The following is a 15060-nucleotide window of genomic DNA, read 5'->3' on the forward strand; positions in this document are numbered from 1 at the left end:
GCGAGTTAAAGTCTGAGTAGGACGAGTGGACCTCGCTGTATACTCGACCGATCAGGCGAGTGTTTTTTTTTACGTCCTTACTTTACCAAAATTCAGAAATTACAACTCCAAAACGTCAACAAACTTTGAGATGGTTCAGTCGCTACCTGGATTGACTGGAATTTACCCGCGAATCGTAAAGATATCAAAACGTCATGCCGGTAATTTTCCATTCCACAAGCACGTGCGACCTATCGTATTAAATATCTAATTTACATCGACACGTACACAAAAACCGTGCGTAGTGCATTCATTTTTTAACATTTTCACTTCAAGTTTTCAACACCTCTTGAGAAATAATACTATTTGAATTCTATAATGATTTTAATAAGATATCGACAGAAATGTAGGCAAAATTCTATAAAAACGGTCGAATTTTCATATAATCATTTGTAAAAATTCAAACAGCGCGATCTTAGTTACTTATTTCTTTCTAAAAGTAAATAAATGATGAATACTCTGGGCATAAAATTCAGACTTTTGACCAGAAGGAACAAAAAACAGAATAAAAAAATCTTAAATAATGAAAAAGCGGCAGCAGTTACAATACATGGAGTAAAACGATTTTTGGCAAACAGATGAGATTTCTGTTAGTGCGGCAGAATAGTTTACGTGACCTCGTGAACGTAAATAAAAATGCGATTTTAAAATAAAGCAATGTGATGTCATTGCGGTTTTTAATAAGTTTTAAATGAATCTTTGTACATGTATTTTTTGACCAACAATTTAAGTTTTTATTGTCAAACAATAACGTAAATTCCTTGAGGGCAAACAGGTCACAGAGGTAGGATATCCACTATAGTAACTATCGTTTGAGACATTTACCTTTTATACGGGATATAGCACATTCGCTTTTGATAACAAATTAAAGAAGAAACTTTTTCTCAGCAATTTTAAGAACCGATGCGGTACGATCAGACAGTGATGTGTCACATGGCGCGAAAACATGACGTAATGCCATGACAATCTCGAGCAAAAATACCGCTTTGATCTCCACTTCAGATGTCAAGATACTGACACACTTCTTTTAGCTCTTTGAGGGGGTGTAAATTGATCATGAAAACAAGGTCAATTACTTAGTTTATCAACTGAATAATTACCGATAATCTTTAACGTTTTTTCCCATCTCTTTCAACACGGGTGGATGGACGATGATTATTGTGTCCAAATTTTTTAGACACTTTTCAAAATAAATATTTTTCGGGAAATAATACTATTGTACATAATACTCCTTTCATAAAAGTGACAGTATTAAAAGTGTCAGTTATTAGGGCGAGTGGCTGTTCACTAAGGGCGAGATATTACTGGCTACTAGTCCTGCAGGGCGAGTGAAGTGAATTTTTTTTTTACACCCCTGCAGTCATCTGTTCTAACCAGTCCGGATGTTTACTCTCGAATACATACATGTATGTAGACTGGTTCCGCGTTATTTTCAAAGTTCATGGCTGAAGGACTACAAATGTTAATGTATCGATTCTTTATGTTCAATAAATATAAATAAAAGAAAGATGTATTTGCTTTGGTTATATATGTTTATTGAATCTTTTTAAATAGTGTTAACAATCGATAAAATCACTGAAAATGGGAGGGATTTCTGAAATCAGGGAGGGACAGCTGAATTTGTAAGGAGGAATCCCGCCAGGATTGTTAGAAAAAAAGTAAGCATCTAACCCTGCTACTGATTTTGAGGTCAGTATGTTAAAGGTCAAGGTCACAGTGACCCTGAACAGTTAAACGGTTTCCGGATGATAACTCCAGAACGCTTAGGCCTAGGGCACTTTCACATTTCTGTAGCTACAGCCTTCAAATTTGGACCACATGCATAAGTTTGTGTACCAAAAAAACTTTGACCATGTTATTGACCTAGTGACCTACTTTCACATTTTTGAAGGTACAGCCTTCAAATTTGGACCTTAAGTCATGCATAGTTTCTTGTTTCAAAATAAAATTTGACCTTAATTTTAACCTAGTGACCTACTTTCACATTTCTGAAGGTACGGGCTTCAAATTTGGACCACTTGCATAGTTTTGTGTTCTGAAATAAAATTTGACCTTGATTTTCACCTAGTGACCTACTTTCACATTTCTCAAGCTACAGCCTTCAAATTTGAACCACATGCATAGTTTTGTGTACCGAAATGAACTTTGATCTTGGGATTGACCTAGTGACCTACTTTCACATTTCTGAAGCTACAGGCTTCAAATTTTGACCGCATACATATTTTTGTGTTCTGAATTGAAATTTGACACTGATTTTTACCTATTACCTACTTTCACATTTCTGAAGCTACAGCCTCCAAATTTGAAGCCATGCATAGTTCTGTCTACCAAAATGAACTTTGACCTTGAAATTCATCTAGTGACCTACTTTCACATTTCTCAAGCCACAGCTTTCAAATTTGGAGCATATACACATTGTTTTGTACCAAAATAAAATTTGACCTTGATTTTGACCTTGAGCTAGTCTTGAAATTTGGAACATTCAAAAATGGCTCAGTGGATGGCGCCAAGATCACTCTGTAATCTCTTGTTAGGTTAAGTTAAAGGTCAAGGTCAGATTAAACCAGAATGGTAGAACTTTTGTTTACAGTGAGCATATAATTTCTGTTCCTTGTGCAATTACTGAATGCATCAAGGGGGGCATTTAGTGTTCGACGAGCTCTTGTTAATAGAAAAAGGAACATTTCTTTTTCTGTATTCTTTTATTTTAAATATTCACTATAACACTGACCTAAATCAAGAGCAAACATTTAAGCTATAATCCAAGGGTCTCAAGGGAGAAACTAATGCATTTGTTTTTGAAGAAATTTAAATGCTTGGAAACAGCAGTTATTCTTTCTGTCACTGCAAAACAAAGCCCTTTCCTTCAAAACTCTTGGCAGTACAAACCTAATATACTTGCCCTTGATGGTCAAACAGATAGAATACATTTTCATTATTTTCAATTATCACAGCGCTGGAATACAACATAATCAATGTTAATCAAAGATATGATGCTTTAATTTATACATCAAGAACATGAAATCATCTAGCAACACTCTAAAATAATGTCTTTAAACTTTTACTGCAAAAAAAAAATCCCTTCGCTCTAACTAAAAAGAAAATCTGAACCAGATTAAATCCTTCATGATTCAATTTAATATGATATAACACTTAAATTTCTTTAGTTTTTTTCTTTGCTGGGGAGCTGTTCCTGCTGTAATGACTCCATAGTTCAAATTCATATAGCAAAATACATTTTTAGATTTCACTTCAAGTAGTCATGGAAGAGTGATGCAAATAAGTAAAGTTTGGTGATCTATTTCTTTGATTTGTAGAATCCTTCACCAACTTTGTTGCCTAGTTTACCCTCAGCTACGTATTTGTTCAGTAAAGGACTGGGTTCAAATAGAGGATGACCTGGGAACTTTTCATGCCACCCTGAAATTGAAATAATTCAATGAAAAGGAATGGAACATTCAATGTGAAAGAAAAGAAGTAACAATTATTACATAACTACTCTTCTGTCAAAAGTTTGCACTATATCACCATTCCACATACTGGGCTAAAAAGTCAAAAAATTTAAAAGTTGAAATATGAAAATTAATTTCTGACGTCACGAAATAAAACACTTATTGAATGGCTTGTAGGCCAATGGTTAAAACTAATGGCCTTCGGTCCTTGGATAATAGTTTTGATTACTGACTATGAATCAATAAGTGAATAATATAGAAGGTAACAAACTAAGAACATGTTATAAATGTCCTTATATACTATTTAGTTTATACATTATTTATTTTAGGTCGATTGTGAAGGAAGTTCTACAACTTACATTAATCACTCTCGACACCTCATTCCTGATGGAATCCATCGCCACGAGGGTATGAGAGAAGAGGCCAGTTTCCCTTTTAATGCTGAGCGCCAAGCAAGGGAGCTACTGGTACCATTTTTCACGTCTTTGGTATGACGCAGTCGGGGATCGAACCCACGACCTCCCGCACTCGAAGCGGATGCTCTACCACTAGGCTATCGAGGCGGTTTATATACTATTTAACATGTAACTGAAGAAAACTGTACATATACGATATCATAATCTCAATTATCATACATGTCACCGATATTCATGTCAAGTCTATAAACACATTTCCAGATTTTTTTTTACTAATGATCAATTTAAAAGTTAATACACAGTGCCTATTCCAGTGAAGCAAAAAATACTATCTTTCTGTTCAAGATAAGTTCTATGTTAGAAAAAGCTTGTATACCATCCAAGATAAATTTGCATGTGTCCAGTCCTACGTAATCTGTAAGTTCAAATGGTCCCATGGGGTAACCTGCTCCTAGTTTCATTGCTGTATCCACGTCTTGTGGGGTTGCGTCGCCTCTCTCGACCATGCGTACAGCCTCCATCATGTAAGGCACCAGCAACCGATTCACAATAAACCCTGGTGTGTCCTTCAAAATGATAATTCAAAATTCTACGATATAGGGAAAAGCAACTCTAGGTCTCTCATTGATTTAACTTTTATCAAAGCAGTACATTTTCATCAGTATTTTATTCAACCAAATTGAATATAATTCAACTCTTTCTAGTCTACTAACATATCTTAAACAATGAAATGTTCAGCAAAACTCAATTTATTACTTTCAGAAAACTGGTTGTTATTTGTAACATTACCTTGCACTTTGCCTTGTAATCAATTTTTTTGCCACTTACAAGATAATACCATCTCACAGTATACAGAATCAGCATATGAGGTAAAACATACCGGTAACTATGACGTTCAAAACCAGTACAGAGTAATTTAGTCATTCTTCCACATTATTACGTCCAATTTCTCTAAATAAAATTATTTTGAGCAATTTTCCCCAAACTCACCTTACAGTTGACTGTTACTTTTCCCATTGCTTTACCAAAGGCAAGTAGTGCGTTGAATGTCTCGTCACTTGTTTCTGGTATTCTTATCACCTTGAATATTACATATATATATATATGTTACAAAGCTATCTTTACTTCATCTCTGCTATTTTAAACATACATGTAATTATTATGACAAAACCTTTTAATTAATGTCTTATCTGACAAATTTATTCCTCAACTGGTATCTGCCGTGTCTAAAACAAATATGATCTATTTATAGATACTTCTTTCAGTATATTGTTCAATCATCACATAATGCACATATATTTCAAACAAGCAAATTCGATGAATTGGTATTCCCCGCCATAAGGGTCTGTGTGAGGAACGGCAAAAAAATATATCCAGCAAAAAAAAAAAAAAAAAAAAAAAAAAAAAAAAAAAAAAAAGTTAAGAATGTTACAAAGAAGCAAATAATTTCAAAAGTCAAAATCAAATTAACAGAAAATGATGTTTTTTTTGTGCAGGGGGGGGGGCAGGGGTACAAACTTTACATGTTGATTATAAATATTGATGTAATATTAAAAATGAAAAAAAAAGGGGTTGGGATGGGGAGGGGTGTGACCAAGGCAAGGTGGCGACCAGGTGTGGTTACACAACTTCACATGTTTATAATAAATGTTCATGGAAAAGAATGAATGAAGTTTAATGCAATTCTTCCAATTGGTTGGTTTGTTATGTACAAATCTGTGGCTTTTTAACCCTGGGGGGGGGGGGGGGGGGGGGGGGGGGGATGGGGAGGGGTGTGACCAAGGCAAGGTGGCGACCAGGTGTGGGTACACAACTTCACATGTTTATAATAAATGTTCATGGAAAAGAATGAATGAAGTTTAATGCAATTCTTCCAATTGGTTGGTTTCTTATGTACAAATCTGTGGATTTTTAAACAATTAAAGGGCAATAACTGTATGGAAAATTGACCAATAAAAAAAGAAAATGACGGGCATCATCAAAGTGTGTTAGTTCATATTTATTTCAAGTTTCATGAAATTCTACAAACTTGTTACTGAGAATGGCTGCAGACATGTATTTTTCATTAAATCAAGGGCAGTAACTCTAAGGGAAATTGACCAAAAAAAAAAACAAACTTGACGGGCATCATTGCAGTATGTTGGCTCATGTTTATTTCAAGTTTGATGAAATTCTACCTGCTAGTTACTGAGAAATGGCTGCGGACGGACATTTTTCATTAAATCAAGGGCAATAACTCCAAGGGAAATTGACCAATCGAAAAAAAACTTGAAGGGCATCATCGCAGTATCTTGGTTCATGTCTACTGCAAATTTGATGAAATTCTACCTGCTAGTTACTGAGAAATGGCTGCGGATGGACATTTTTCATTAAATCAAGGGCAATTACTCTAACGGAAATTGACCAATCCAAACAAAACTTGACAGGCATCATTGCAGTAAGTTGGTTCATGTTTATTTCAAGTTTCATGAAATTCTACCTGGTAGTTACTGAGAAATGGCTGCGGACGGACAACGCCATTTCAATACCCCTTTCCCGATTTCATCGGCGGGGGATAATTAATACCTACCAACTGAATATTTGAACAAAACTGAAGTTCAGCTTATTTTACAATGTCAAAGACTGATTTTGCTTCCCAAGGGAAACTCTTCCTCAGAAGGTAATGATCTTAATACATTTCCAGGCAGAGAATCAACCCTTAAGATTTCGAGTATTTTCATTCAGTCACAAAGCATTTATAGATGAAGTTTCTACTTTTTCTCTAGGGTGGAGTTGCATTCCATACAAGGCTAGACATACCTCCAACAGTTTCATCATTGGCACAGGGTTAAAATAATGAAGACCGCCAAATTTATCAAGTCTGGACGTTGACACAGCTATTTCTTTGATGGGAATGGAAGATGTGTTACTTGTGAAAATGGTATGCCTGAAATAAATAATGGAAACTTGGTAAATGTAATCAATGGAAATGCCCCACTTTGATACTCTGTTATTTCTAATTTCTTTATGTTTACTGGTAACTTCTGTCGAATTTTATGTTCAAAAATCAAATTCTACAATTCAGCTGAGGCATTTTCTTCTTAAAATATGAATGCCAAAGTAACAAGATAAGCCTGACAAGGAAAACTGAATTCAATAATTCTAGAGATACTGACACAAACTGGCTTGTCCTGAAACTTGTACATTTTATTGCCATACACATTCTACATAAGTTTGGCTTAGTTCTAAGCAAAAATACTTTTAATAAGTGAGCAGAAATTGATTCCATCTGCCCTCCAAACAGCCCATCTGCTTGTATCAAAAACTGTAAAAACTGACCGATCAGCTGACACTCATTATAATTATCAATCTTTGTATAAATAGAAAGGCAGAGGTACAATGTATGAAAGAAATGATATATTTAGAAATAACTACAATCAGACTGACAAGCTTTGCATAAATGCTTGTTTTAAAGAAGTTGTTTAAAAAAATGTAAGCATACGCAGGAGCTGCCTTGTCTAGTGATGAGAAAAGCTGTTTCTTAACGTCAAGATTTTCGACTATGGCCTCTGTTACAAGATCTGCATTTTTCACTGCTTTAGCTGCATCTGTTTGTGTACTTAATCTACCAGTCACATCTGCTATAAATGCTTCACCATCCTAAGAACAAAATACAATCTCATTCTCTCAAAATTTAGCACAGTATCCAGTTTGCATAAATAGTACTGAAATATTTTCTTTCATTTAACAAAAAAAAAATAAAAAATATTTATTTACAATTGAATAATCATTCAAACAAACATCAAAATATTTGCATAAATGTTGTTAAGGAGGTAGGTTACCTTGTTATAAGGGTGAAATCAAATTAGTTGAACCGCAGCATCGTTTTGTATTTCGTGTAATATGAAGTTTTAACTGCTAAAATCTCAGATTCGTTTGTCTCTGTCCCTTCAAGTTCAATTTTTATCCAGGTTTGAAGAACATGACCCTCCAAATGTATTTCATATTGAAAGAAGAAGGAAAATACGGATATTTAACACTTTTCAGTGTATTTTAGTTTCATTAATATCCGTAGAAGTCAGCATAATCTATAATTTTACTAGTATGCACGTTAGCTTTCTAATATAAGCTTAAAATATATATGTCGCGGGACTCGTGTTTCCATGGTAACGCATTTTCTTTCATTTTTAAACAATTATGTATAAAAATAGCGGTTTTCGACGGCTTCAGTGCCATTTTGTTAATGACCAACATGGAATATTTGGGTAATATTATTAGCAAAATACCAAGCACTATACATGGTACCCTATTTTTCTTAATGTTTAAAGTAACCATGGCAACAGAGATGTTTAAAATGGCTTATGTCTTGCCTTTTGTCGTAATTTCTTATCAAATAATATTGAATTAGGTTATCTTTCTAGTTGATGTAGCTTTAAAACATATTATTTCTAACGTAAGTTATATTTTCGTGTTATCTGTATTTATTCAAACAAATTTCTAAGCTTAGAATACTTACAGCAGTACCCCTCGTCTGGCATTTTTCATGGAAAAATCGTTCAACATGCTACTTTTATTCTCATGGATATTGGTGAAATGAAAATAAAAAGCCGATGCTGTGTTTCTTAAATAGACTAGTGTCAATGCTTTTGAAATTTACATTTAGATACATAGGTCACGGGCTTCGTTTCCATGGTAACATCAATTCAATTCAAGAAACAACAATTTTCTACTGAAATTTGAACAATTTTAGATCTTAGTTTTAGTATATAAGTAACAAATTATCAACGGAACCTGAAAAATAGGTATTACAAATCGACCTGCTAGATTTTTTATTTGAAAATGACCGTAACAAGTAACCTCTCAGCCAACTATATTCCAAATAACATTGGTTACCATCATCCATTTTCTTACATTCCGCATAACATTTCAATATAACTACACAAAAGAAGCAAAATATTGATTATTATTCAGAGCAAAAGACTAATAAAAAATATTTCAGCAAATAATGGTTATTTGAAAATAATTTGAATAAAGAAAATGCACAGAATTACGTACTTTCAAGATAAAAGCTATTCATTTTGCGCGGTAACTGACACGTAACGTCATGACGTCAATGACGTCATTTTAAGGCAACATTGTTTTGAAGCGTTTCTGCGGCAATTTATTCATTATTTCTGCATTATTAAACCATAAAGCGTCAGATCGAAGACAGGTCTATGATTTGTTTTCAGAAGAATGAATATACAAACACATTTAGTTTGTCGTAAACGTCGTCGTAAATCGTCACGTTAGCTTCCGGTTGGACATGCGCACATACAAATATAAAGGTAACCTACCTCCTTAAAATGATATATTTGCGCTATTGCTGGATATATGGCTCTTTTTAAATTAATACCCGAAAGAGGAGTTAAACAGTTATCGAAGATGGATAAATTTCCCTCAGAAAATGATCTTGTCAACTCCTGTAATTAATGATGTATGCTTTTCTTTTCTTTTCTTTTCTTAACCCTTAACCTGCTGGCGGCAAGTCGTGCAGGCTGATCATGGTCTGCACTGTTCGCTATTCAGTCAGTAAATTTTCAGTGAACATCCCTTTGAATAATAAATGGTATTGCCCAAATTGAATGATGGACGAGTCCATTTTAGAAATTTAGCAGGGTAAGGGTTAAAAAACATACTAACCTTTGGATTTTCTGCAAACTTTTTCTTGGCTACTCTCTGAAGACTTTTCTCAATGTTTGCTCTTGATTTCTTTAAGATATCGTCTGATGTGTCTACCAGGACAACATTGTGTCCTGTAGATGCTGCCACCTGCAATTAAAACATAAAGGCTACAGGTGTAATGTATTTGAAGCCTTCAAAGTTAACGACGCGATTTGCATCAATGGTTATAAATACATAGGAAAACTTTCCCCATGAATTGTTTTGAATCATGGTAAGTGCACCATGGGTTGTGTACGGAGGACTTTACAGTCTCTAAATTTCAAAGAGCCCTTTGTACACAATTAGTTGGGCTATCTCTTAGGGGATGTCTAAGCGCAAGTACAGGCCTTGACACTAACTTTTTTCAGTGGTGTCCCAGAGGGCCCCCTACCTGTAGAATTTGGTGTCTCTCACCAATACAAGGGATCCCTCAGGTTTGAAAGGATGAAAATTTACTCAACCAAAACTACTAAATCTTAAATCATATTCATTTCTTTTCTTGTTTCAAATTAAATTCAGGGGGCCTCCGTGGCCGAGTGGTTAGAGTCGTTGACTTCAAACCATTTGCCCCTCATCGATGTATGTTCGAAACCTCATTTGGGGCGTAGAATTCTTCACGTGAGGAAGCCATCCAGCTGGCTTACGGAAGGTCGGTGGTTCTACCCAGGTGCCCGCTCGTGATGAAATAGTGCACGGAGGGGCACCTGGGGTCTTCCTCCACCATTAAAGCTGGAAAGTCGCCATATGACCTAAAATTGTGTCGGTGCGACGTTAAACCCAACAAAAATTAAAAAATTAAATTCTGCAACAGTCTACATTATGCTTTATTTTGTATCAACTGATATAGGATTAAGCAGTTATTGTGAGATGAAAACAACACTGGTTTCATATTTTTTTGGTTGAATATTCTGTTAAAATTAAGAAATCTTTGAATGTAACTCGGTATTTTATGTGGCTGTTAAAATTATAATACATTGTCGTTGTTGAAAGTAGGTATCCTGGAGGAACACCTGGCTTTGAATAATGGGTGTCCCTTGCTAGAATTTGGAATCCTCGGGATCCCAGGACACTGTCAGCCTCAGCTAGGTTACCAATTATCGACATGTACCAATAATCAATAAAATATATTTTTCTTTATTAACGCTATATACTGATAAACTGAAAGTAATTATTATGTTTGTAGAAAAACAGTCAGGGCACCCATCTGAAATCACTTGTTTAGCCTCTTTTTCAAATTCAGCAGTGCAGACAAAACATCTCCAGGAAGTATCAGATTTTGACGCGTTCAGCAAAACACTGAATTTCATAGGCAATTTAATTTGTCAATTTGAGGCAATACTTAAGTCCACATGTCTGTAGCTAATCCTAGTGCATCGATTCCAATAATTTTTCTTATTCTCCCAAACTGAAATCGAAACTGTCAAAAATATAAACAATTCCGCTTGGTTCAGGTTGGTCATGTTTGACCTTGTACCTGAATTTAAAAAAAAATTGTTCTTCACATTAATCAACTTTAATAGGTTGGATGTGTCTTGTGCACCCATTGGTTCCATTTTGAGTGTTTAAATCCTGAAAAATGAGACACAAGATGAAAGTACTTGTGAATTATTGTATTCTGGGTTTTGCGACGAAAAATAGGGAAAGGAAACTGTTAGGTGTGTTGTTTCTCCTCATTTAAGTTGACTGCAGTAACTATTTATTTCTTACTGGTCTACTTTTTGTAACTATTTGATACTGCTTAATAACTTACAACAAAACATATAATAAACAATGACCACATTTACTGTAGTTCAAATGATTTGTTCCATTGTCCATAACTGGTCAAGAACATGCTCTGAATTTTGTAATCGGATGGACCTGAAAAACCGTGACGTGACGTCACACATTTACATCATGTGTCGAAAAAGTAAAAAGTGTGGAGTTGTAAGATAACAGGTCAGTCTATTACCACACAATATTGTTATTGTCCTTTGAGTGTGTGTGTGTTTGGGTTTAATGTCTTTTTCAAAAATTTTTCAGTCATATAAACGATGGTGTCTACTTGTGCAGTGAGCACAATGTCCAACTTGGAATATCACGCCGTAGACAGGTAACATGATACCCCACCCAGTCACATTATACTGACACCGGGCTGACCAGTCCTAGCACTACCCTCTTAATTCTGAGCACCAAGCGAGGAAGCTACTAGTAACATTTTTAGGTCTTTGGTATGACGCGGCCGGGGATCGAACCCACGACCTCCTGCACACGAAACGGACAGTCTACCACTAGGCTACTGAGGCGGTTTTTTATCCTGTGAATCTTTTCACAGAAATTTACTACAATTATGTTCTATCACAAACTCAACAAATCCCCAAATCAAGCTAAGAACCAGAAACTGAAGTCCCTAAAATCCTACATACAAAGGCAAATAAGAGCCTCCTACTGGTCATACATGGAAAACGTCATCTTTAGCCATGATTCCCAACCTGGTAGAAATAAGAAATTCTATAGCTACATCAAACATAACAAAAAAGAAAATGTCTGCATAGCTCCACTCAAATCAGATGGTTTCACCCATACTGATCCTGTCACTAAAGCAAACATCCTTAATAAGCAGTTTGAATCAGTTTTCTCCCCACCTAAGCCCCTAAGCCTTAAACATTTGTGCTCCAAACTGTTAACATCCCCTTCCTCCCTAATGGACCAAATAAATGTGACTCCAGAGGGTGTTGACAAGCTCCTTCTTGGCCTATCCCCACATAAAGCGTCGGGGCCAGATGAAATATCCCCCCGTGTTCTCAAGGAACTTCATCAAGAAATCGCCCCCGTCCTTTGCCACATCTTCAATTTATCCCTAAATACAGGCATTGTCCCTCAAGACTGGAAAAAGGCAACAGTTGCACCAGTCTTTAAAAAAGGTCTCAAATCAAAACCAGCAACTATCGACCAATCTCTCTGACCTGTATTGCGTCCAAACTCCTTGAGCACATCGTGGTTTCAAATCTTATGTCCTTCTTTGACAAACACAATATTATCAGCCAGTTCCAGCATGGTTTCAGGTCGGGTCATAGTTGCGAAACTCAGCTTATTAATTTTACCCAGGAACTTTATAGTAATTTAGAACAAGGCCAACAAAACTGACGTCATCGTAATGGATTTTTCTAAGGCATTTGACAAAGTTGACCATTTGAGGCTAATTTACAAGTTACAATCCCTAGGTGTTAGTCCCCAAATAACTAATTGGGTCAAATCTTTCCTCTCTAATCGTACCCAGAAGGTCGCAGTTGAAGGTCACCTGTCCAGCGAACTTCCAGTCCTGTCTGGAGTTCCACAGGGGTCTGTCCTTGGGCCTTGCCTTTTCCTTGTATACATTAACGACCTGCCTGACTCAGTCAAATGTAAAACCCGTATGTTTGCAGATGACACCATCGTTTACCTCACTGTCAAATCAAATAATGATAGCATAGCCCTTCAAGAAGATCTCCATAAATTAGAAACATGGGAAAGAGTCTGGCAAATGGAATTTAACCCCGACAAATGTGAAGTCCTTAGAGTAAGTAGGAAGAGAAATCCCTTTATATATCCCTACAGGTTACATAATACAGAGTTAAAGTCCACCTCATCAGCTAAATACCTAGGAGTAACTATCTCCAATGACTTGAACTGGTCACTACACATAGAAAACATAACTTCTAAGGCAACCTCTTCCCTTCGATTTATTCAGAGAAATGTCAAGACAAATAACATAAAGGTCAAGAAGCTGCATACACCACCTATGTCCGCCCACAGCTAGAATACTGTTCAACTGTGTGGCATCCCTGGCAGAAAACCCTCACCCATAAACTTGAACGAGTCCAAAGGTCAGCAGCTAGGTATGTTATGAATGATTACAACTATACAAGCAGTGTAACTGAAATGTTGAAATCCTTAGAATGGAAAACTCTCCAGTACCGTAGGTTAAACTGTTCATTACTTTTGTTTTACAAAGTAAGGACCCAGACCGTTGCTATTGACCAAGGTTACTTGTCCCCCATTAGAAACCTGAACTACTTGATCCCTTATTCCAGCACTCAATACTTTGCTAACTCTTATTTCCCTAGAACCATCCGTCTCTGGAACTCCCTCCCCACATCAGTCAAAGCTAGCCCCAGCCTCAGTATCTTTACAGAGAGGCTGGCGGCGGTCACTATGTAATTCTTCCATTCTGTCCTATTTTAACTGTAGCATACTGTCCTTTTATCTTTTACTTTTAATACTGTAATATACTAAATTTCTTTAACAACTGTTTCTCTGACAGCGCCGACCAGTCATAATCGGAAATCGATTGTTGGTTGTAACGATGTAGATGTAGATGAACTGTCGATAGTTGGTTACTTGAGGCTAGCGTCGAGCCCTGATGTCAAAGAGCTATAAAAATAAATAGACTGGCAACTTGAAAGGCATATAGAGCAAATCCTGCCAACCTCCCGTGACAAAAAAATGAGATCTCGTTTACCGGAAGTGGCGCTTTCTCCTCGTGCCATTTTGTATGCGAAAGCAATTATTCATCGGTAAAATAATTATCACCGTATGACCACGCTTCTTTCGATGGCAAAGAAAACGTGTACTTCGTGTCTTAAGACCATTTCACATTAAACTAATTTTGTTTTAGAAGCTAACATGTATTTTAAATGTAGTTTTAAAGGTACAAATTGTAACTCCATGCTCGCCAATGTTTGTTTTTAGTAAGATAACGCCATATCACGCTCTGACACGAGCTCACGCGAGATTACAGCCAGTTGCCATTCTGCGTATTTTATACTTCTTTGCTGATGTATTGATACTTTCCTACGATAAATATTACATTTGTCAAAGAATGATCAATCTCAGCATCCACACTGGTCTCCTTAAAATAATACAACACATGCAAGAGCTCAAATACCAGATAAAGGTCATGGAATTGCAAGAAAAGGGTTTAAGTCAGAATTACTGACAAACACAACAACAGTTATCCAATTTTGACACGTCCGATTTTGGCTCCGGCCGGCGAGGCGTTATCATTTTTGACCTTAGGGATAAACATTTACTTTCAGATAAATCTATCTACCTGAGCAATACCAGCACCCATAAGACCGCCTCCTATAATTGTTACATTTTTTATTGCAGCATGTCTCGCAGCTGACGACGAAAACGAACGCGTCAAAACACGGAAAGTTTGAGACATTTTGCCTTTTTTTCTGATCCACAAGTAATCTTTCAAGGGATGTAACTCTTCGGTTTTACTAAATACCAACAAGGAACGCTTAAAACTACTAAGGATCGCTATGAACAGTAAAGCTAAAGAAATTCTAGTAAATCTTGCTTTAATTTGTAAAAAAATTTATTTCAACCTGTAAATAATCAATTTGGCCTATCAAGATTTTGACTTTTTAAAAAATAAAATATCCTTTTTCTGAAATCAGTCTACTGTAGAGTAACTGACAAAATGTTGCCTGGTGCAAAAGTCGAAT

The 15060-nt window shown here is 36.0% G+C and overlaps 1 protein-coding gene across 1 annotated transcript; it reads right to left on the reverse strand.

Moving 5' to 3' along the window:
- Window positions 1-3017: 3017 nt before the first annotated feature.
- LOC123564946 (hydroxyacyl-coenzyme A dehydrogenase, mitochondrial-like) lies at window positions 3018-14822 on the reverse strand. The gene is made up of 7 exons (XM_045358875.2): window positions 14658-14822; window positions 9569-9697; window positions 7389-7546; window positions 6707-6833; window positions 4898-4987; window positions 4284-4473; window positions 3018-3459 (listed from the first exon to the last, which is right to left on the reverse strand). Exons 1-7 carry the CDS (start codon window positions 14772-14774, stop codon window positions 3338-3340), a joined length of 933 nt encoding a protein of 310 aa, XP_045214810.2. The 5' UTR covers window positions 14775-14822; the 3' UTR covers window positions 3018-3337.
- Window positions 14823-15060: the final 238 nt, after the last annotated feature.

The sequence above is a fragment of the Mercenaria mercenaria genome, chromosome 2, assembly GCF_021730395.1.
Source record: "Mercenaria mercenaria strain notata chromosome 2, MADL_Memer_1, whole genome shotgun sequence".
Taxonomy (NCBI): domain Eukaryota; kingdom Metazoa; phylum Mollusca; class Bivalvia; order Venerida; family Veneridae; genus Mercenaria; species Mercenaria mercenaria.